The following is a 25,316-nucleotide window of genomic DNA, read 5'->3' on the forward strand; positions in this document are numbered from 1 at the left end:
AATTTATATTATCTATTTACAGAAAACAGATTCCATATGAATTATTATAACTTCATGCATGGATGATAGCTTTCACATAATTTGATTCCCTGAAGGTCAGTAAAGTTTAACAACAGACAGTTTATAGGTGACAAAACAGAGACTGAAATATAGTCACTGATGCTCAAATTCTAATTACCAAGTTCTGCCAACCTGGACATTGCAGCCAATGTTCTACTCCAGAACTTTCCTTTCATTGGTTCAAAAACTGCCCCTCTTTTAAGCCTGATAGGTAACTTAACCCCACTGCAGAGAGCAACTTAATTTAGGGAGAAGAATGAATTGGAATAAAAAGCCTTGATAAATGTAATGGGGAAAAAAAGATGCATCTGTTCCCTTGATTGGTCCAAAGTACACTTTTGCATCAAATCCTAAATTTTAACCCTTTATTATATCTTACCATACAACTTTGGCTGCAACATGAAAATATCAGTGATAACCATAGCAGGCCATCTTTCTATTTCTTTATTTCAAGGTTCATCTGTTTGTCTAGTTCATACCTCCATACCTAACCCATGACAATACATCATACAGCAGCTAGGAATTCAAAAATGAAAGCTATTACACTCACAATGAAGTCTCATATACACACCTATTATTGTTGGCAAGTCACATGTTGAAAGGCTTTGCTGACACATCAGAAGTAGCTAGAGCACTAGGAACAGCACAGTTGTTGGTGCAGCTCTGCACTTGTGCCAACATAGCTACGTTATTCCCTGCCCTATTTTATAACACACCTAATATGTCATATGCTAGCCACCAAATTATTAAGCAAAATTTAAGGCACGCTTTTGTCTGTGCTTTGATTACAAGCTCCTTGGTAGAGCAATTCATCCTAAAACGTGCACAATGTTTGCCAGACACTGGATTACTTTCATAAATTAGTATTTTTAGCAGAAGGCAATACATCCTGTGATTTTTCAATTTTTGTACATTCTTCCTGATTACACACAGTTCTATTGTCAAATTTACATTTCTTTAATTTGAATCAATCATCCATTCTGTATGAAAGAACACAAAATAAGATGCATCTAAGGGACCCAACAACAAAAAACATCGTAACTGTGTGAATAATGAACTGTAAAGCAATAAGTATTTTTAAAGTGCTATTGTTAAATACATAAAATGAAAGAGAAGGCAAATGATTCAATAATGAATTGAATACGAAAGTAAGAGAACAGATCTTACTAAATTCCAGCAATCTTTTAAATTTACAATGAAAAAGAAAGACTGGTAGTACACTGTATCCCTGTCATTAAATAAAGAAAATTGTAATTTGTACCATAATCATTTTAAATTCAAAGGACCACACAGAGACCAACACAATAAATATCCCAAATACAGTAGCAGGTGCTGTTATTCTTTAGTCCAATACTGAAAATAAACAATTTTGATTTGAAGATATTAATTCAGAGGACCACCTCTCATTTCTCTCTACATCACTATGACATGGAAGTCCACAGGCCACTAAAAATTTAGTACTTCACCACAGAATAAGCAAATAACAGCTTGGTACGCCACTGCTTCAGTCATGACTTTTCATTGTGTTCTCAGCCGCTTGGGGCCTAAAAACCCATTCTGCCCTCGTTGAGTGTTCAAATGCATTTTCTTACTTGCAAGCAATAACCAAAAAGAACAACAGCTTAAGATTCCCATAAAAATTTCAATTATGACAAGAAATACCAAGTTCCGTGATGATCTGATCAATAACTTAAAAAAACACAATATTTTTATTTAAAATGAAAAAGTGACAGCATATCATATTCTAAATCTTCCATCTTTAAAACTGCAATTTGGTCAACCAGTTGCTGATTAGGTTCCATTAAACGTGAATACAGTATTACATTTAAATTACCTCACCTAGACAATTAACAAAGACAGAGAACCACAAATCTCAAACCAGCCACGACCAATATTATTAAAATGCCCAAGTAAGTCTTCTAGTGTGTCACATTTGGGGTGCAGCTTCTCAGCAGTTTGCCAGGAGCTGCTGTCCTTCATTGACTGATAAAGCCATCTGACAATGGCCTCTAACACCTTTTATGATGAATTCAAGTGCTCTGAAGAAAGGGCTCACAAAAATGTGCATTTCTAGCCATCTGCAAGCAGACAATATGCCTTCAGCTCCTTTGGTTTTAATAATGTTCCCTTTGGAAAGTGAATCAGTTGAAGACTGTTCCAATAAAACGTTAAGTCATAGTCGTCATAGTCTAGACCATAAACCATTGTCTATACAGTTTGCGACAACGTCCTTGTTTTTCTTTCTTCCACACTTTTTTTCCAAACACCATGCAGCGAAGGCAGTTTGATTTTATCCATATTCTTACTGTAAACATTAAGAAATATACCAAGAACAACCAGCAAGCCTGACCACACATACCTAAAAGGGAGGGAAAGGAGGGGGAAAAAAATTACCATTAACACTTTAATTGTAGTGATTACATATCAATACTTATGAATTAGATAAATATAAAGTTCCAACCCTAAAGAGAGAAGGTTAAGAAAAACAGCAACAACATTTTAGTAGACTTTGAGAAAGAATTTGCTCGAGTCTTTATTTCTTCTGTCCTTCAACCCTTCATTTTCCTGTCCAGGCTGGAGAGTTAAGGTGCATTGATATTTAAAACACAATAAACAGAACCTGTTCTTTCTTGTAGGAATAAAGCAGCTCTGAGGGGTTTTAGAATGTTTTTCTTTCCTACATTTAGGAGAGCTACTCTCTCTATTACTGGTCCAAAAACACATTTTCACTCAATGCTTTATGTCTATACCTCCAAATGTGCATTTTTAATTTAGATCTCCATTATTTTAAAGCCTCAACATTCTTAGCTGGAATAAATTGTATTTGGGCATTTGACTGTAAGCTTTGTTCTGAAGTCTCAAATTTACAGATAGCAATAAAATCAAACACTATTTTGTTTCAGATCAGAAATATTTAGGATCAATGAAATAACTGAGCTGCATGTCCCAGTGTAAGGCCAAGTCTTCCTAGAGAAAGTACCCAAACAATTTATTAAGTGTCTTAAGCACTACATATTACCTAAGATTTTTCTTAAAAAGCAAGAACAAAAAATACCAATATGTGAAACAATTTGTCTTCCAGACCCTTAGAAAAATTGAAACTATTTTCTCTAGCATGATTAGCATCAACAAGTCAGTCAATATTCACAACAGATTGCCAACATTTGTAGAAGACAGAAGACAAAAACCATTAAAGCCTGAATGTAATTAATTACTGGTGTTGTATTTCTATGATCAACATGATAATTTTTATACAATAAATAAAATCTCATTTAAAACAATAAATACTCACTGGAATGTGAATGGTTTTGCAAAGAACAGAAAAGAGAGCACAATGGTCATTGCTTTTCTTCCTGTTGTTACTGCAGAGGAAAAGAGACATTTACTTCTTTAATAATTTACTTACAATGTAAGAACATGAAACAGTCTTTGATATTAGTAGATACCCTTATTATCCAGTTAAGGGTCTGGCTAAATGATCATCATCCTTGGTGCAAACAAACCGTAGGCACATTCCTACAGTATGAAATTATGCTAGGACCATGTTATGTGAAACAAGCATGCTGTATCAGCTCCAGTTAGGTATCTGCAGTACCTGAAAGCAATGAACAATCCATACAAATATCTTATTGTATAAACTAAAAGCAGTCGTCTGTTACAGTAGGAAAAAAAGTGGGATCGAATCCATGGGTATTTGGACACAACATATCTCTTGCCATTCCTACTTCACTTTATTACAGTTCAATGGTCTAGCATGTTGCTTTGGGCCTTTTTTTTTAAGTGGAATGGAACCAGCAATCTGTAATCCTGTAGCTTTACTTATTTAGCAGTGCAGAGAAATACAAGTTTGGCTAGAAACCTAAGAGACCAAGGACGCTAGACTTCAGTGGCTTAGTAGGCTTTCCTAGAATTATTAAAAGGCCTTCTTCTACATGTGATCTCATCAATAGCAAGAATCAAGGTAGTAAGAACTGAGGACAATTCTGTTACCAAAATTGAATTAAATTATTTGCTTGGGTTACTTTCAAATTAACTATAAATTTCAACAATTACTTGAACAATTTCAATGCTATTTGCTATGAAGAATAAAATTCTGCTAGTAAATTGTATACTGGGAAACATACATAGTTTATCACTGAAACATGCAATCAGTAACTAAGTAAAAGTGTTATGAAAACATTGAAAAGAGTAACAAGCAGCCAGGTGTACAAATTCAGCTACAGAGAAGGGACCTGGGAAGGTGATACATGACAGCACAGGTTTCTCATTTAATAAAGATCATAGTACAATTGTCTGGACCATTAGAAAACCATGCCTTTTTTTATTAACAGAAAATATTTTGCTTATTATGTACTTTTGCTATAACAGGCTAAGAAGACCTTGTTCGTATAACCATACCCACATGAGTATTAGTGTAACACCAAAACAAAAGGAAACAGTGACTACTGATGTATTTTCATGCCTTTTTTTGGACAGTAAAGCAAGTTTTATTCTCCCCCAAAAATCTTATCTGAAAAAGATGTTTAATACTGAAATAAACAGCCTTCACCATTGCTTTGTCTGACCCAGTCTCAACCTCCTAATAACAATTTCTATACATTAAGAAATTTATGCACATCAAATAAAATGATTTTCTATTACATGAAAAATTAAAGTAGAATGAAAAAGAAAATTGAGTTTTAATTAGAAAACAGTTTACAGATGAATAATTTAAAAAATGGTAAAATTCAGTTTTTCTAATTACGAGTATTTCTGTTCTTTCAAATCAGTTATTAATTAAAATATTTATGTAACCATTTCCTTCTAAATTAAGTGCCTTTTATTCTTTTTCCCAATTAAGTCTGATAATTTCTCATTCTGCTAATAGAAATACAATTTTCATTAAACTCCTTCACCCCATTCCCCCCAACAAGGAGAAGGGTTGATGGGGAGGGGGGGGGGGGCGGGACAGTAATGAATGTGGTCTTCCAAGGCATGATAAACATTTTCATATTGCTACAGGCAAGACAGAAAGGGATTGTCAAGGTCAGGCACAAGGAAATCTGGGAAGGGTCTTCTATTCCACAGCACTTAAGCAATTTTTAGCACAGGTAGTTTTTTTTTTTTTTTTTTTTTTAAGAGCTATTTCAATACATGAACCAACCCCTCATCTGGGCCAGCTTCCAGAAAGTAGATCTCTTGAACTTTAAAACAAACATCAAACAGAAGTGCTGCAGAGGTAAGAATTAACAGGAAACCAGACCATGCAACTTTCATGTCCAGAAAACAACCGTCTGTATTCTCCTCTCTGCTAATGCAAATGAAGTAGACATTACCTGGCAGAAACCAGCTGTTGGGGGAAGAGGGAAGAGAGGAAAGTAGTTCCATGGCATCTTGCTACACCTCCCCACCCCAGTCCCTTGTGACTGATTTTAAAGAAAAGGTAACCTGAGGAAGGAATGAGCCTGATGTAACTGTTCTTGACAGACTACTGTAACTACTTACAAAACAGCTAGATAGGTAGTAACTTAGTTTTGGAAAGTTCACACAAGTGATGTTTTAAGGTTGGAAGCAACAGCTTTCTTCAGACAAACAATTCACTGTTCCACAGCAGTTACATATACTGAAGAGTAATAGTTTTAGGGATAGTCTGGAAACAGATGTATGGAGAGATGCTGAGAAATGATCAGATAGCTTAGACTTTCCTTTCAGTGTTGTTATATACAGTGAAAATCTTAACATCACAATTAACTGCTGCTAACATTAACAGCAGGGTCGTTTCTGCTTATCCTGACAACTGAGGATATTCTGACAGGTAAACACTTCTGATGACTATTTACAAACTCACAATGACACAAGCTAAAAGCAGTCACTTGCTTGCAACACAGTTATGTCATTTTACTGTAGCTAGCTTTGCCACACTCATCACATACTAAAATTTGTCATAGCATCACAAATACTGATGCAAGCTACAGTAAACTAGTGCAAACAATGTTGTACCGATCTTATCAGCAATTCCTTTGATTTAACTGTATTCTATACTGTTCGTTCCACTAAGGATCTTGCACAGACAAAATTAATGATAAGCTCACTTCTTTGAAGCCATACAGTTGTCCTTCCATTATATTTAAATACTTTTCATTGTTTTTAAGGCACTTATATCAGCCAATGCATTGGTAAAGACGAAGTATAACCATATGATGTTACTTGCCAGTGCAGCATTGAGATTTGCTGTGCTCAGCACGCTCCTCAGATAGTCTTAGGTATTACAATTTCAGTCTCTAGAAGATTTTTCCAGATGACTGATTGCTCAACATGAAGGTTATATCCAGTTATAAATGGATTAAGAGTCAAGTTTGACCTAAAGACTGAAAATCTATAATGGTTGTGACTGCCTCTTGTTTCAAGTCCTCTTTTTCCTCAGTAAGCTGGCTACATACCTGCAGACTGTCAGCACAGAAAGGTCTGATTTGCATTCACTCACAAAAAATGATTATACTGTTAGATAAGAACACCACCTCACAAACTTTTAATTATATGCGAACTGTCACAAGAGCAGTTACGATAGCATTTAGTGACTTTTTTAGCCTGTAGAGGATTCCAATAACTTTTGATGTAATTTATGGATTGATATTTTTCTACATTCATGTGGGGCTAGCAGATACACCAGTAATAGGCAAAAAAACATTTTCAATATATCACTGATACTTTACATTCATACTTAGTTTTTTTCTGATATATCCTATACTACATATTCAACAGAAAGCATGACTGCTTTTCAGTCATAGGACAATTACTTCGTAAGTCCAGAAAAGGAACTGCAAGGTAAGAAATTCTGCTTCTTTCATTAATAGGCTACTATTAATATAGTACCTGCAATTTAGAGATAACTAAGCAGCTGTTACACAGTCCATGAGAAGTTTCTTTGGTTCATATCCTGACATCAAAAACTAATACCCTTTATTGCATTCAGTTTAATAAAAAGAACCAAGGAGACATTCTCAAATTCTGACAAAAGTTGGAATCTGTTCCACTTTTGTTTATTTTGAACAGACTACGGAGTATACGCTTAACGTTGCTACCTCTTACAATGTAGCCCCAGTTTTCCACTGAAAGTCTATGGACATCCAAAAACTTCAGGGGAGTACTACACACTTTTTCTAGCAATACTATTTGTTGGTAACCTCCAGAAATTCTGTGCTTAGGAGTGATGACACTGCCTTCCATGCCTTACGCATTTCAAATAGTATTTATCTTTTCCTTGTATCTTGCCGTGTATTTCCATAGCAATTCCTCTGTTTAGAACAGTGCTGATTCTGTATTAAAACATACATGTAGCATAGGCTACATGCACAAGATTGCTTAATAGGCTCTTCAACATTGAACCTGTCACACAGAACGAACTGGGAAGTTCCCAAATATATACTACGAGAGAAGACCCAGACTAAATAAACCAAGACTGGTCAGCACAAAGAACAGAAAAAAAGCCAGAATATTATTCTCAGAAGCTGTCCTAAATAACAAGATTACTTCATGTTTTTATACCAAAAGCAGGAAAGATATCATTTGTTCATACCTGTTACAGCCAGAAGGGCACCAAAGATTTTAATCAAAGCTAGAACAAAGGATATGCCAAAATACCCAGTCAGGGAGAAAAGGAATGCATAACCGTAAGTCTGAACTGGATGCTGCAACAACAAAAAAAGCCTGTTAGGAAAATGTGAAAACAAACCCTGAGGTATTGCAAAATGACATAAAACTACAGACTTTAATCAACTGCTTGAGCAATAATAAGCTGCTCAACAATGCATTCATGCAAAGATCTTTATTTAATTTTAGTTAAATAATGGAAAAATAATTATGAAATTGAAATGAGTCTGGTCCTGTGATTTTGTTTTGCCTTTGTTTTTTGTTTTTTGTTTTTTTTTTAAACATTATCTGATATATCTTATACATCAAAAACTGTAACAACTGCATTAATGTATGAACAACAGAAAACAACCAAGTTACACGATGAAAACAACATTAGAGAGTTGGTGATGTTTTTTCCAGACTATACAGAACGATGTTTTCCAATGAGGTTGTTTGTAGAAAAAAAGGAAATCTTTGCACCTACCTTTGAGCAAAACGTTACTGCAGGGCTTAATCCACTAGTGCATGTTAATCCGAATAAAATATACAGAAAACCTATTGAATAGGAATATAAAACCTAGAATAGTTTAAGAGAAAATAATTATCAGGTGATATTATATAAAGCAGATAATTAAACGCTTTTGAACATATGGCCCCATTAATATTTTTCAGTTTGAGTTAAATTTGAAATGTTTGAAGATACTTTTGCTAGTTATTTCTTTAACAGCTGATGTACAGTGAGAAGTCAACAACAAGCATTCTTCCTACCCACAGCCACATAAGTTTTTTGTTTTTTTTTTTAAGCTAGACAGTTAATGTCCCGAGGTCAATGTTGACTGTTAAACTCTTCAAATCCAGGATTTCACAGCCTAAATAAAGCTTCAGACAACTATATAATTAGGTTGAACAATATGCGAAAGGTAGATAGATTTCTGCTATTTATCCTGCACGTTAAAGATCCATTAAACATGCAAAGTGCAGCACTTAATCACCTTGAACTGCCAGAACGTGTCATGAAGCATCATCTGTGCCACTTCAGTTAACCTACAGCGCACACCTGCATTACAGCTATAGGATACTGAATCTTCACATATGACCAGCTCTGGCCTAGCTCAGAACACATCTTTCTCAGCAAGGAAGTAAGCTCTTCATTTTGTCTGTACCCTAATAAAATTCCTGGCTCCATACAATGACAAGATAATCTTTATATTCACTCTTCTCATGTCAAAGCAACAACAGAAGCTGGAACTGCCCATTGATCTATACACCGGTGCAGTGGGAGGCATTCAGCTGTTTGCAGCTTTTTCTTGTGGGAAAGGGGACAGTAAGCAAAACTTGTCCACATAATATTACTAGCTAGAACACAATGATTTATTACATGCCAAAGCAGTGTCAGTTACAGACACACTTCTTATGGAAAAGTTTTTTAATCAACTGTTTCCTTGTTGTAATATCTCTTTTCTACAAAGATAAGCCTATTAACAACTGATAGCAACACCATGAGAAGACAGAACACGTAACACTGCTCCACAATAAAGGAGGATCGATATATGTTCCAAGAGCAGAACTGCTTTCAAGTTCACATAACAAAAAGCAAAGGTCTAGAGAAATCAGAGGCATTGTAAGGCTGGTAGCAATTGTCAGAAGACTGTTGGCAAGATGCAAATTGGGCAAGAAATCCCAAAAGAAAGCTATGGATGTACTTATGGATTTCAGAGATTATAGCTGTAGAAGGCTAAGCCGGGTCTGATAATGTTGACCTAGCTAAGAACTCTTGACTCTGGCAGCAGTCAGCAGTGGATAACGAGAAAAAGCACAAGCAAACAAAAAGAACACAGCAATACCTTTCAGGTATATTCTTCTACTTCTCAGAAACCTGCAGGCCAAACTTCTTGAGCCAACCTAAATGATTTTCAGGCATAAATGAAGTTTGCTCCTAACCAGTTTTCTCTCCATTTATAAAGCTGTTCTCATAAGTGAGGAACTAGGTTGTCCTGTCACATCAGTCAAGTTAAACATCAAATACAACTTCAAGATTTGTTTTTATTTGTGGCATATTCAAATAATATTGGCTACAATGAAAGGATTTGCTCATCTTGATTTGATTTTAGAGAAAAAGATGCCAAGTTCAAACCTAAGTTTTACATAAGTCATGGGATGTGAACAAATAATCCTTGTTTCAAAGAAGTATATAAAAATATTGAGCAATACTTTTTCAAAATCATGTATTTTACTGAATCAGGAACATCCAAAAGTAAAAGTTTTACTGATTTCAACAGAACAAGCTCCACAAGAGGCTGCCTCTCAAATGGTAGCACGCTCTAGAATCAGAAGTCTATCAAGTAGGAAAAGCAATGTGTTCATGTAACAGACATTCATCTATACCAGAACTGTAAACAGGTTTTTTTTGTTGTTTTTTTTTTTGGTTTGGTTGTTTTTTTTTTTTTGTTTTTTTTTTTAAGAGATCAAGTGCATGACAATACAGAAAACACTCTACTGATTTCAGGCCTGTAGGGTAGACTCTACCCTCTATGTAAAAAAAAAAGCTGCTAGAAATAATGTATTTTTTTAGCTGCAATATACATTTGCAATTGCATACCCCTGAAAAGCAGCACCCCTGAAAGGTTAAAAACAAAACATAATGAAAAAACAGAAAACAAGAACAGAAGGAAAAAAAACGAAGAATACAGCAAGAGTCACTACTCACATATGAAAGAGAAAAACAGAATGAGTTTCCTACTTTGTTGTTTGATGTGTTGCCTGTGATAGAACACGTTATTTTAAAGTTGCAAAGGATTTCAAAGTCTGTATTAATTCAGGCTTTTAACAACCTCCCCCCCACACCCCGACAGAATTATCAGTATGACTACTTAAATACTTTCAAATTGTGTGTGACAGAACACTAACTTCAAATCTGGTATTTACCATTTCGGAATTAGAACCATTGTGCAACTTCATAGCTTTTTCCTGTACATTTCCTATAACTGCATCTGCGCAGAGGGCAAGGGATATTAGGATCACACCTAATATAAGGAAAGAAATAAAAAACCTGTTGAGAGTATTTATCAGCAAAACAGAGCAGTGACAAAAACACTCTACTTATCCTGAAAATTCTCAGGAATAGAATAGTAATAAATATCTGTATCATTCTGAACATCAGCAGAACTACTTCATTATGCTAATAAAAGTTTTAACAATCTATAAAGCAGTGTCGACTCCCACTCCTCTTGTGAGTTAAGTCCTGAACCACACTTGTCTCTACGCTTGATGGGAATATCTGAACATTACTAGAAAGAAGCAAGCTGTAGTTCTACGTAGTACAAGAGTGAAAGAGTGTCAATTGTATTTATTTTTGAATCAAGATAAATAACCAGATAACATTTTTTTTTTTTTTAGCAGTTAATCTATACCATTTTCCCTGGAAAAAGTAAAACAGAGGCATTAGACGTAGTGATAAAGCAAATATGAAAGGTTCAGCAAAAACCTTTCATTACAGAAATAGTTTTTTTTTTTTTCTTTTTAAAGAGAAAAGTATTGTTTAGGTATAAAATCCATAGTTTTAACATTAATGCACTTGGTCATAACAAAGTCACTACAGATTCAATAATGTAATCAGCTTTCCAATAGCAAAAATTAATAACTATTTATTGCAGTCACAATTCATTTTTCAACCTCAAAACTTCGATTCTCTCATGAATGTAACAACTGTTACATTTAATGTTGCAAGCTTAGGAAATTAATGATGCACACAGGTTGAAATACCCCTTCTCTAAGACGACTATATAAACCTGCAGCACAAAAAGTATCAGACACCAAAATCATGTTTATTGCCTGTCCTTGTCTTGGTCCCTGAAAAAAAAGCTGAGTGTCAGAAAAATGATGAGTGGAAGACTTGGAAGAAGCACCATTTTATCTCCCTAATATTATACTCTTAAATTCAGGGGTCTCAAAATAGGTATTCCGACGGACCAAATGGTGGATAAGCTCCTGACAGAGAAGAAAAATCCCACTTCCTATAATTTCTATAATTTTCAGGATTGAAAGATCTTACTTTTTTTTTTAAAAAAAAAAAAAAAAAAGACCAGGTGGTATCTCCTTGGTAAGCTTCTGGATATATGCAAGCTTCCAAACTAGCATTTTTAGTTTGGGAACCATTTCCTTTTCCATCCTAGACATATGCAAACATGCAACTGAAACAACACGGAAGACGGTGTGGACAACAATTCATTATTCCAGTTACCATGCACTAGAAAAAGCATGAGTGAACAGAAATGACATGACAACCACAATAGTATTGGTTATGCTAAAAACCACAGTTTAGAGATATTAACCACATGGATTCAGCTCCAATCCAAAAGGTATAGTAACTCCATCCGACCAATAGCTTTGCTGCAGATCACTTCCATACAGTGATCAAGCACATCTCCATCCGTACTCTCATTCATGCCGCTTCCAAGCGGTGCTTAATGGCCAAGGCATACCACAGGACAAATGCATGGATTCAGTATTGGATTGATATGATAAAAGTTATCTGGAATCTGAAGGGCAAGTGCACATAGAAGGGAGACGTGGGGACAAGATACATGTTAATACTACATGTGGTTTTTGGGGCACAAAGGCAGAAATCGTTCCACTTGTGACAGCATTGCACCTGCCAAGAAGCAGCAGCAAAACAGGAGTGAGTGCAGTAACATTGTGTAATATGGAAAGCATGAGTAAAAGAGATTGGAAGAAGTGGTCCTAAGTTAGTTCTAGAAGAGATGAGACTGTAGATCACGCTTCAACAGTATTTGACCCTATAAATAGCATGCTTGAAGACATTACGATACTAACCCTAGGTATACATTCATAAACTACCGCACACTTAAATGGCTTCCTCAGTAACACATTCTTGTATTTGCAATCCTCACCATGCAAGTCTGTTAAAGGATAAGTTGTTTAGAGCTTATCAGCCCCTTTAGATCTCTTCAATACTCCACCTTCTAGAGGTAGGTAACCAAGCAATAAACAACAGTGAAACGAAGGACAAAACACCTCAGTCTGCAAAACGCTAGACTGCATCCACACATATAATCTAGGGCAGAGGAACCTGCACACAAGTAACGTTTTTCTCTTTGCTGAAGATAGTTAATTTCCATTTATGCCTGTAATGCCAGAACAGTGGAAGCTTCGATAGCACCAATGTTTCAAGATCACCTCCTTCTGGACACTATTCCTTTCTAGTTTCTCTTTTTTTTGAAGGTCCTCTATTTTTCATAACTAGGATATCTACCACCACCTCTCCAATTTAAAAATGCTAGGGGATGTTTTGAGCTCTTATTACCAACTTCATCTTGAAAAAAAAAAAAAAAAAAATACTTCTTCCTTAGTTACGAATAGGTACCTGTTCTGGCAGAAGACAGTTTCTCTTTTCTTTGCTGAACTCTTTCATATGCAAACAAAACCTGTGTAGATTCCTTTTTTGAGGTGAGGTTGGATTTCAATAGCAGGAAAAAGAAAAAAAAAAAGACTTGTAAAATTCTTGAAGGCATGATATGGGCAAAACTGTTATGTCTGCTCATGATCCATTTTTAGTATTTGCATTGGACAGCAAGGACTGTGTGTTGTTTGATTTTTCAGCACAGCTTTGTTTTCTTAGAACTGTGATATGTAAAATGTTTTGTCTTCAACAAACAAGTTGATAGAAGTTCTATGAAATTCTATGAAATCATGCTAGAATCATACTAGTCTGCATGGTAAAAGTTCTACGTAAGTGTGCATATATTACTAGAACAAACTCAGAAATTTAGGGGGCTGTAAGTAGGTAGTACCAAACATGCAATTTTAGAGAATAATCATTTTGAAGGTTATCATGTACTTTGCTGCTTATGCTTTTAAAAGTTTTAATATCCTCAAATACTTTAATGCTCATTTCTCTATGAAAATAGAAAATAAACATTTACCGCTCCATACTTGGTTCTTATCTTGTGATTTACATTTAAGAGGGTAATTAGTCAAAAGAATGTCATTTTGCAGAGTGAGCATGGCTTTTTTTTTTTTTTTATATATAATTCTGATCACTGGTTTTACACTTCATCAGATATGTATTGCTACATTACTAAAAACCAGTACATTTCTTGAAGGAAGGGACCATATAGTTCCTTAATTCATCCAGGAAAATGAAAAAGTTTAGCTTTTCCATTAAGAAACTTTTTTTTTTTCCTGATTATATTAAGTGGCACAGAATAAAATAAGGGAACAGAGAAATGGAGAAAGTACCTCCCCAGAAGGTGCAGAGTGACAGAATTTTGAATCACCTTCCAAAGGGAAGATCCAGACTTTTGAATTCTAGAACTACATTCTAATTTCACAGAACTAACACCCCCCAAACGCTAGTGCTCTAAGCTTCAATATATACAAATTTGTTTGAAATGTACAGAATAAACTGATAATGAAAGTGATAATGAAAGACACTGTTTATTCTCTGAAGATATTTAAAGGTTTTTATCTTGCATTTTGGCTGTATTTGTGGGCATCAGGATTTTGCTACATTTACTGCACTTTACCCTATCCCATGCAGTTTAAGAAGGAACTTTTCAAATCTTTTCAGATTAAGTCACAGCATATATTTAAAATGATTCATACTTTACAAAGAGAATATATCAACTTGAGTGAACTTAACTGGAATAGTCTAAAATAGGTGTAAAGGTTACATGCCTGTATGTCAGAAAACACTAGAATGTAATCATATGCATACCATCTTCCTTCTATAATCAAAATACATATATTTTGCTCAAGCACCCATTTACACCACCAACACATTAATTTACAGCAAGTTATATACTTCACAGGATTATATTGAGAATTTATGAGCAAGGCAAAAAAAAATATAGAGCTTAGACAACATCACAAGTCCTTTCCATTTGATCATCAGCAACAATAAATGAAATAACATTCTGTGAAGACAAAGCTTTTTTTTTTTAAACCAGGAATTTATTCATATTTTTAGGAACAAAACCTATAAAAACGTGCCTCCACTATTGAGGAATAAAGGTTTCACACTGAATGTTTCTCATAGAAGTTACTATAACTCATCCCAGAATTTCAAAGAAAGAACACACTAAAAGTTGATTATTCAAATGTTTTTCAAGGTTCAGTATTAATACAAACACTGACCAAGTACAAAAAATGTCTTTTAGGAATAACCAGTTCTCCTGTCACTTGAGATAGAAACTCAAGTTTTTAAACCCAAGGGGGTTAAAATATTTCTGATTTTATTCAGTATAGAAAAGTTAGAGTGTGTATAACTCTAAATAAGAGCTGTAGTAAATCTAAATGAGATCATCAAAAAATATAAAGCGAATAGTTGTGAAATGGAAAAACAAAGTTTCAACTAAAAAAGAGTCTTTTCAAGTTTTAAAATGGTCAGACTGTATTTTTTCATATTGACTTTTACATATCTACTGGGTAGTAAATATTTCTTAAGGACAAGCTTGTGATGTTTCATCCTAAATGGTGGTATTTCCAGAAGTTTTAAGAAACTAAAAACTAAGGCTTAGAATAAACGCCTCTACTGCCGCAGATACAGTACTGCTAGTTTACACAAAACCAAACCTGTGTTTTCAGTTTGATATGAGGCACTACACCAAGAACTCTTAGAACTTTTACGGAACACTTGCTGTAGAAAAAAATATGCATTTTAATAAACTGGAAAATATACCTTTACCTGTCAAATTGAAGTTTGGTGCAACTGTGCTGTCAGCTAAAGTAAACCATATTAATCCAAGACTCATACACAGGGCAGCAGACACATCTGCAATGTTATAACGTTTTCCTACAAAAGCAATAAAAACAACATGAGACTGTAATCCTCTAACCATTTGGTGTTTATTCTGTCAGCAGCCTAGAAGGCAAGGAAAAATTGTTCTAATGTCTATCTTTTACTTCAGCAGACGTCTTAATGTTCTGGTCTTTTGTGACTGGAATCCGTTTCTTCAGTAGCAGAAGTTTCTAACATGGAGGAGGATCTTAACAGATTCTGGTAGTCAACTTTAACTTTACACCTAATGACAGAAAGCACATTCTCCCTGACAAATCACTATCTCAGTAAGTTCAGGACAACTGTGATGTTACTCTTAAATTTTCTCTTATGCAGGATACTTTGTCTGTCTTTTCTTTTTGTCGGAGAGAAGACCTTCCTAAATGTTAATACATCATTTGGGAAATTTTAAAACCCTAAATTGTCTTCGGGTTTGTGAGAGAAACGACGTAAAGAAAGGAGGTGGAGAAAGAAAGGGAAATAAAAAAAGCAGGAGTATTGATGTCTTGTTTTAAAGAAGACATTCGTCTTCTAGGAACAATACTTTCAATATAAGCCTCTAAGTTATTTTTTTTTTTAAACTGAAAAAATAAAAATCACAGTTTCTGAGAACAGACAACTACTATAAAATTTACAGCTTTGTGAAGTTTCATGGGAATACCAGTTCAAATGATACAAAAAGATTCAATATATGATAAATACTATATGCACATATGTAAGCTTGTAAAGTTATCAAGCCTGAATAAATGTTCTTTTCTAAAAGAAAAAAGAAAAATGTATATGCTTGCCCACAGTCCTATAGAATTAAGTTTTCTATTGCAACTAGGAGGGTGAGACAAACACACACATCATTCTTGATTTTGTTCCGTAATGCATTCATATTCAGAGTTTTACTGACTTTCTTATTGTTTGGTACATAAAGACTCATTATAATATACTTTAACCTACAAACTCCAGACACTCTGAAGTTTATTCACGTATCTACAGTCTTCATCTGGTGTTCTCCAGAACCCTTCTTCTGTTTTTCAGATACTAACTATAACTCTAGAATTAGCCAAGGCCAATTGAAGTCAGATACACTTCCAATTAAGCATACGAACTAGGAAAAAACAACAAGCTCTTAATAAAAATCAAACTTTTCAAACAAAAAGAGCAGTGAATTCCTTCATAAATTAATTGTGGCTAGATTTTTCCATTTCAGCATTGAAAATTGTTCATTTATGAAATGCTTTTGTTCAGAAAACAAAGTTGTATGACTTGAAAATTAAGAAAGTCTACGTAAAACTGAAGTTTTGCAAGTAACCCATAGCTTTTTTGACCACATTTTCTGCGTAGATACTTTAGAAATTCACATTTTTCCTTCTATAGAAGAAATGCTACCTGCTCCTCCCTAGTCAAGAACCTCAGTGGGATTTAAAGTACAGGATTCCAAACTGTGTTGTCTCCCAAAAATAAGTAATCTAACAGCAAGACAAACACTTACCTTGTATAAAAACCCCGCCTACCATAACTGGAATCAGTTTACAGCACTTGAAGATGACTTGAGTAGGATAATTCAGATATCCTAAAGAGGTATTTGACAAACCCATTGTTCCCACTGTTAAAAATGCTATCATCATGTAGGTTTTGCCAGGAATTCTACAAAATATAAACATACAAGTCTGGGTATTACAGACACATCTAGAAGATACTTAGCTTGGAAAATTTAGGTAAAGGAATATGTTCCTAATACAACTTGATCATTTTTCTTACTGATTTTCATTCCATAAAAAAATAAAAACACATAATGACTTGTTTCAAATTTCATTTCTTTCAATTACTGCTAATAAATAGTGTTTAAATGCAAAACAAAAAATTTAATGGCTCACAAAGTACTGAAAAAATAATGCTCTCCCAGAAAATTAAAGACTTACAGAGCAATCAAGGCAAAGGCTTTAGGTTATTTATGAGAGGAAATGCAGAAAGTTGGTATACCTAGATACCCTGAATCTTAGTCCTGCCACAGTCACTGTGATGATTTTTTGTTGAAGTTTTCATGTGAACATTGACAGCTTTAGAATGAAGAAAGCAGAAAAAAAGGTACTATTGTTTTTTAAAACTCAACAGAAAGATAAGTCATTCAGATACCATAAACGGGACTCCTCAAACTTTTTCACACGTATTGTTTGCAGTTTGATGAAGTCATCACCTGACAACAAGTGATCCATCAGAAATTCTTACTGCACTATTTGTGATTTTTTTTTTTTTTAAGTTACTGCTGTACGCATGTTCAACTATTTTTTGTGTGTACTCAAAGCCACAATTAACATAAGATGTCATCTTGTGGTAACCGTGTCTTACCCATAACTCATTCTGTGATGCAGGCATGCAAGAAAAATTTGTATAATAAAATTTAAGAGAGATTCAGCATAACAATGAGGAAATAGATTTTTAATGTCTACAAAAATATTCTGATTACAGAAAACAAAACAGATAATACTAAAGTTCTACACTTCCAACATAACTTATATACTGCGCCATGTACTATAAGCAGTAATTTTAATTTTAATTACCAAAATAGTTGCTAGTTACATAATGCCTAACAGGCAGCTTACACATAATCTGATGCATCTCCAAAAGACAGATAGCTTGAAATACTAGCTGTCATTGTCAAAAGTAATAACAAAAGATTCTCAAAGTTACATTGGAGAGGAATCTATTACCTAAAATCAATGTATGAGAAGTCAGCTGATGATAACTACAAGTAACCAAAACAGGTTGTGCTCAACCAGGAAATAAAGCATCAATTAATTTTAAAAATGTGTGTACACCACGATGACTTGTCTCCAAGCTTTCAGAATGCCTCAATATAGCTTGCAAAGGCTGTATTAGGGCAGGAAACCACAGAATGGCCACACTGAATCAGAAGGAACTACACCATATCTTTAGGATTCAAGACAGCAAGAATCTACTTGGTTGACTGCAGTGAAGACAGAATAATTCAATGGCAGAGTGACACATTCTTTCAAAAAATGTGAATGCCATGTGGAAGAAAGCAAAGCTTTGATACTGTCCAAGATGCATAGGAACCTGTTGGTTAGGAAGAGACAAAGTCTGAGGAAAAGACATTTGGGTGAGAGATAGTTTTAAGTGCTGTGAATTGCACTTGGGGCTTTCTAGACATAATAAAAAGAAGCAGCACAAACAAGACTCACTCTATATCAACTACCTTAGAGACAAAACACACTCCATAGGCAGAACAAAGTGACAGGAAGGACAGTCAACAAGACTGTTCGCAGGTCTGAAGCCTAAGTGGGTGCTTATGAAATATTTTCTAACATCGTCTAGTAAGTACAGATCTTTAATTTTTTTTTTTAATACTACAGATCTGCTTCCAATACCTTACAAAATTTACATTTGAACAACAGAAATTTACCATAAATATCAAAATATTTCCTTGTTGATGGATAGCGTGCAAATGCTTGGAAAAAACACATACCTTCTCCTTTTGTCCTGAACCAACTGCAATTCTATTAGTCCAAAAATGGAATAAAATCCAAATTGCACTAAAGTGAGGTACCAACCAAAAGGTTTAAAACCTTCCACGGAAAATATCAATTCCTATAAAAACAAAAACCCACCAATGTCACATGCATACACCAAAACATTGAAGTCAACACATTTTTCTTCACGTACATGCAAATCTAGCCTTTGCACCTGCCAGTTATTAACTAGAATTCAGCTGTCACATATTACTTGCAAAGTACTGAAAAAGACAATTTAGTTTCTTCAAAAGATGGGAACATTTACTTCTGGTGTAAATCTACTGAAAATAATAAATTGATTCATTGGGGGGGGGGGGGGAATACATTTGATCCATGAATATTTATCACAAAATACGGATGGTTTTCTGTCTGTTTTTCAGTTCATTTACTTACAGAAATACTTTTTGCTGGAATTTGTAAATAACTTACAATAAATGAAATTCAAGCTTTCTCTAAGAGACATATTTACTAGTAATTTTCATCTCTTATAAATGCGGACCTAAAATTTTGAGTTCCTAAATTAAATAGCATTTGTGAGTTTATAAATTTGTAGGCTTTAAGGATATTTAAAAGTGGAACAATTTGCTATGGAAAAATACATGCACTGCATAAAGCATTTATGTATGTGTCAGGTATAATTAGAGAGGGCAGAAGAACTATACAGTGGAAAAAAAAAAGTTGCTTAGTATTTTCCTTTTAGAGATTCTGTTCTGCTTTCTGTTATAAACAAACTTACTCTTTGAAAGTAACTATTTTCCAATTAAATTTTTTAAGCTGTTTTTGAAAACTACACTGGAAACGTGATTATTTGAATATATTTTTTAAATCACTGCTTTATTGAGAAGACACATCTCAACTTCTAAAGAAAGGTACAGAAATGTAACTTGATAAGAGCAAAAAGGTTGGCAGTAAAAGAAATTCTTATCTAAAACAACATAAAATCTAGCATTTGCCCAAAGATTACGCTTACACTTAACAAATCACCATAGTCTGTTTCAGCCCTGTACTAAATAAAATACAGAGAAAACAGACTAGTACTACTCTGCTACGCTCACAGAACTCAGATGAGTATGGAGGTTTCAACACCAGTTGAGACTTGCATGTGTGTCTGTACCATTCTATTTTTTTTTTCAGAAGACTATGAGGTCACATATAAAAACATACATTAAAAACAATTTTGTATAGCACAGTGTGCCTTAGACACAGACGTAAAAAAGCAAGTCAAAGTGAACCAAACCAAACCTCATAGCCACATTAACTGTGGCGAAGTCTTATATTACATAATGGCTTACTGCTCTTACAATTCTGAAAGCTTCACAATCAATATCCATTTTAGATGTCTACACAGACTAAAATAAATACTATGTTACTACTGCACTAAAACTTAAAGAAAAAGGAAAGTATCACTAGACAAGTTATTAGACAAGTTCATAGCATTTACCTGTAAATATCCATAGATTAGATAAAACATAAAAACTCCAGAAACACAGATGAAAAACTGAGTAGGTTTGTTAAATTTGCTAAGATTGACACCAAGAACTACAACATCATCTACTGATTTGATATGAGGTGACATAGTTTGAGATTTGGAAGGTACACTGATGGAAATGTATTTTCTTGATGAAGTGAATTTCAGATCCATGACTCCTTGTTCGCTGCATTCGGTGCTGCTGTTATCTTCTTTCTGTTCTTCTTTTTCCTTGTGTTCTCTGTCTGTAAGCTGAAAAGAAACACTAGAATCAGACAAGACATAACATACAGTCTTCAAACAATAATAGTAAGCAAATGTGGAATTTACATGGATAATACCAAGTGTTCAGAGTTTTGCTTGGTTAATTTTATTTGCAGGCTTTACTTATCTTTTCTAATGTCCAAGACTAAGAGGCCTTTCAACACTTTTGAAAGCATTTTTGCTTGATGTGGAAAGTAGTATTCTCACACTTCACAGAAAAAAAGACAGCAACAGAAAATTAGCCTCAGTTCCCTAACAGCTCCAAACAGCCCTTTTATGCCAGCACTCACAGGAGATCTACCTAGGAGATGAATGATGCCCAAGATCTAAGCCCAGTGAAAATACTGGTGTGGTGCCACTGCAGTTCTGCCTAGTTTATTTCTATAGTGAAATATACCACACTAGCCCATGGCTGGTGAAGGTTTTCTGAAAGCTACAGACTTGAGCCTTTGATTGGTTAGAAGTGTTGAAGTGAAAGAAATTACCCTCTCATTCTCACTATTCACTATTTCTCACACACTTCGGAGGAAGAGTTAACAATGAAAACAAGGCTAAGAAGCCAGTCTCGGAAATTAATCTTGTTATCTGATAAGGTATATGGTATGGCAATCCCTTTAACATTAACTACATGTAGCCATTTCCATGTAAAATAAGAAACAAAATTAGGCAAGTCTGGAGAAGAAATTTAGCAGCTTACTAGACTGACAGACAAATAATTCCTCTAGTTCAGTAGAGAGTATGACTTTTGAAATGTTTTTTCCTTTTCAGCCTCAAGACAAACACACTGGTCAGTCAGTAGTCCCAAGATTTTTAAGGATAGCTGAGAATCTAGTTCAGTCACCAGACAGAAATTAAATTATATTGGTCTTAACTACACAGCAGGTTGTGATCCCCAGCTCAAAAATACTTTTCATCATACATCTATGAAAATTACTCTTCCAGCCATCTTAAAATGGAAAATATGCTAGTATATGAAAACCAGATCGTGCAGTAAGTACAGCAAATGCATTCTGCGTGGACTTTGGTCATTTATTATTGCAGTGTAAAAAAAAAAAAAAAAAACAAACAAAAAAACCACAATGGATTAGTATAAAACTTACATTGTGGTTATGTTTCCTTTTCTTTGATATAACCTGCTACCATGTTGGAACAAGATTGCTATTAGAGTTCTGAAAGAATAGCTTGGGGACTATAATAACAATTTAGGGACTGTAATAACTATTTCTGTTTAAATTCAGAGCTCCTTAGATGAAAACCAGAAGTAAGAGGTAGAAAGTTTACCCTTGTGGATTGTTAGTTAATCACAAAATGAGGTTGCTGTAAAATGGAAAAAGGAAAAAGAAAAGGTTAAGTGTGCGTTTTCAGCAGGGGCAGAAAAGTACCCCTGTCATCCTATAAGACACTGGTCAGCCTTTGCATACAGCACCACACACACTTATCCCTCGCGAAGACAAATTTAAAGAATGACTGCAGGCAAGGTTATCAGGATGAAGGAACAGAGAGCCCAACTTCTGAACGGAATCAAGATCAAAGCTTAACTTGCCCAGCCTAGTGAAACCCTGATGCAAAGAGAACAGACTTGCTTTCAATAAAGTGATCATCACTAAAGAGGAAAAATAATTCTAATTTTAAGGGTAATAGCATGAGAGCAAATTGACATACAACGATCATAAAACTTCACTAGAAATTCCTTTTGCATTCCAAAACTATCAGCATTCTAGAACAGACTAAAAATGAAAGATGAAACAATTGAATTGTTTATAAGATGTCTTTTATGAAAGTGATTATGTGGAGCTGTTAAGTTTGGATTTGATTACTGAGCAGGCCCTTTCAGTCCTGTGCTTACTGCGTTCCTTCACCATGGCAAACAGAGCAAAGGTATCTGCAGAAGGCACTTGGCAATCCCTCATTACCAGAACAGATGACTAAAGCAGGATACAAATTACTACTCCTGCTGAAAGAATTGTGAGCTAGGTTAGGACTAAACTTCACTCCCAAGGAGCAAATCACTACCATGGAAAGGCAATATACCCATTGTTTACACCACAGTTGAACTTTTAGTTTCGTTACTGCCTGTTCAGATCTTTCTTGACCATTTGTTAATAACACATTTTCTCAGCAGGATCACAAACTGCAGAAATAATCTAAGTCTCACTTTTCACCTAAACTTCAACACAGAGAATGATGTATGTGTGGCACAGTGCGTAGCCACGTGCTGTCATCTGTACTTCAAGAGTCCATCAGCGGGATGACCTGTACAACTCACAGTTTTGTACTCAAGTTTTCCACTTTGGCCACTACTTTAGACATTATTTGTAAGATGCCTGAACGATGAACAGAACATCACAGATCCAATATAGAGGGAAGTCCAGACAGTAACAAGTGTACTTATTAGCACACTTTTGAATTTGCAGCTGTTTATACGAAAATTATTTCCTCAGCAACAACACCAGCTTTTATGACCTGTCCATTTCATTTATTGCAGCTTACTGAATCCACCACTGAAGTAGTAACAAACAGCACTGTTAGCTCTAGTCATGCCCAAGGACATCCATAAGATGATACAGAACAACTGTTTTGTTTGTATCATACTCTAAATGAAACAAACAAAACAGTATTGAAGAAACATTTCAAGGAACTGCAACTATTTAGCAACTGGACAAACACTATGTGTACATAGCCACTTGAAACACTCTCCACCAAATAATTTAATTGACAACAGCACAGGAACTTTTCTGAAGTCCACCGTGACTTCTCAAACCATTAGTTTTGCCACTATCAAAAATGTTATTTTGTTCTTACCAAAACCCCTCAAGCAAATGATCCACTTGTTCAACAAACGTGCAACAAGAAGCTGTTTTATTAAGTGCCGAGTGGCATAGTGCCATCCTGCCTTGTGTAGAACACATCCCTCCCTCTTCCTGTGTAGTAGTGTAAACAAAACAGACAGTCTTTAGGTCAACGATACATTCTGTTCTAATCTCTATTCATTTGGGGAAAAAAAAAAAAAAAAGGAGAAGTCGCATGCCATGCTAGTTTTAACTTAGGTAATTATAGTAATTATTACATGAAAAAAGACGAAAACAAGCATGTAACTAGAAAAGCAAAACGTCTTTGGCCTCCTAAAAGTTCATGACTTATAACCATCACAGAATAAACACTACGACGGAGCTGGGGAGTTTTTATTTAACCCCAGCGAGCACCCTTTCAGAGCAGCACTTTAGCAGACGCCAGCAGCTCCGTTCTCTTTCAGCAACACCCTGCCCACGCCGCACCCCGAGGCCAGGCCAGCAGGGGCTCCCCCCGAGCAGCCTCACGCCCCCGGGTGCAGCCAGGCCCGGTGCTCCCGAGCACCCAGGCCCCGGCCCCGGCCCCGGCCCCTTCCCCCCGCCGGGCCCGGCCCGCTCCGCGCTCCTCACCGCCGCGCCCATGGCCGCCTTCCGCCCCTCTCCCGGCCCCACCTGGTACCTGCCGGAGCAGGGAAGAGGCCAAAAGGGAGGGAGGCGCGCCAGCACCCACCGCCCTCTTCTCCTTCCCGTTCTCCTTCCTCCTCCTCCTCTTCCTCCTCCGCCTCCGTGCTTCTCCCTCCCTCCCTCAGCGGAGAAAATGGCGGCGGCGGGGCGCGAGCGTCGAGCGCATCGATGCGCGCTCGGCTCTCCGCTCGTCCTCCTGGGGCGGCGGCCGGCGACTCCCGCCTGGCCCCTGAGGGGCTGGGGGTGGGAGGGGGACGCAGCGGGGGGGTGCTGGCCGGGCGGTGCTCGGCTGCTCAACCAAAGTCTTTAAGTCACCGATGAAACTGCCCCCCTAAAAGCCGCCAAAGTGCATTTTGCTCCGCAGGGGGGGACCTTCTCGTCGTCCTCCCCTGGGAGACCGCAGGAGGAAAATAATAAAAATGTGTAATAGTGACACATGAAAAGGCAAGTCAGGGCAGTAACTGCAAAGCACGCAGATAATGTAACGTAGGGAACGTGACATCAGGTAAAAAGCTTGTGAGAAAGGTAGCTGAAGGCGATTTTGTGCAAATACATAAACTATATAACTTCAAAACGCATAAAGTCTAGTGATGAATCATCCTGGACTATAAAATGGAAATGCTGCGTTCCTAGAAGCAATGTGCAAAATATTTAACATTGTACATCAATATTTATCTATTGTCGTGTAGCATTTGGGAAACTCAAGGCTTTATGTCTGTAATGTTTTAAAAGTTTTCTTTCAATTTTATTTATTTATTTATTTATTGAAGCTAGCATAGTAAATCAGTATGTATGACGGATAATAGTGACAAATACATCAGCCTTTGAATTTTTTAGCATATTTATTAGTTCACAGACATGAAATAGAAAGTGTAGGCTTCAAATTGACTCTATATGACAACCCTCCATCCCCCCCCACCCCCCCACATTTCCCCAACCTTTCAGCAAAATAGTTGTTTTTGAAGAAATGAATCAGTGATTTTCTTAAGGAAAATAAGTCATCATCTTCAGAGGTTCCAGTGCTTCTTGGTTTGTGCTTCCTTTACGTGGACTGAGGGATTTCACATTTGCCAGACGGTGATGCTTTCTGTGTTTGCACATGGTCAGGTGGGATTTTC

General features: G+C 35.8%; 1 protein-coding gene across 5 annotated transcripts; it reads right to left on the reverse strand.

Annotated features, from left to right (window-relative positions):
• Positions 1 to 1,737: 1,737 nt before the first annotated feature.
• On the reverse strand, positions 1,738 to 24,367 carry SLC35B3 (solute carrier family 35 member B3). Of its 5 annotated transcripts, none has more exons than XM_027451596.3 (11): positions 24,145 to 24,367; positions 20,435 to 20,713; positions 18,948 to 19,069; positions 16,953 to 17,107; positions 15,377 to 15,484; positions 10,597 to 10,694; positions 8,156 to 8,248; positions 7,616 to 7,727; positions 5,376 to 5,487; positions 3,353 to 3,422; positions 1,738 to 2,419 (listed from the first exon to the last, which is right to left on the reverse strand). In XM_027451596.3, the coding sequence occupies exons 1-11, from the start codon at positions 24,154 to 24,156 to the stop codon at positions 2,375 to 2,377; spliced, it is 1,206 nt and encodes a 401-aa protein (XP_027307397.1). In that variant the 5' UTR covers positions 24,157 to 24,367; the 3' UTR covers positions 1,738 to 2,374. The 5 variants fall into 5 exon arrangements, with proteins under 5 accessions (XP_027307397.1, XP_038030191.1, XP_027307399.1 ...); XM_038174263.2 differs by having other exon boundaries at positions 24,187 to 24,365; XM_027451598.3 differs by having other exon boundaries at positions 24,194 to 24,364.
• Between the last annotated feature and the right edge of the window lie 949 nt (positions 24,368 to 25,316).

This window comes from Anas platyrhynchos, chromosome 2 (assembly GCF_047663525.1).
Source record: "Anas platyrhynchos isolate ZD024472 breed Pekin duck chromosome 2, IASCAAS_PekinDuck_T2T, whole genome shotgun sequence".
Taxonomy (NCBI): Eukaryota; Metazoa; Chordata; class Aves; order Anseriformes; family Anatidae; genus Anas; species Anas platyrhynchos.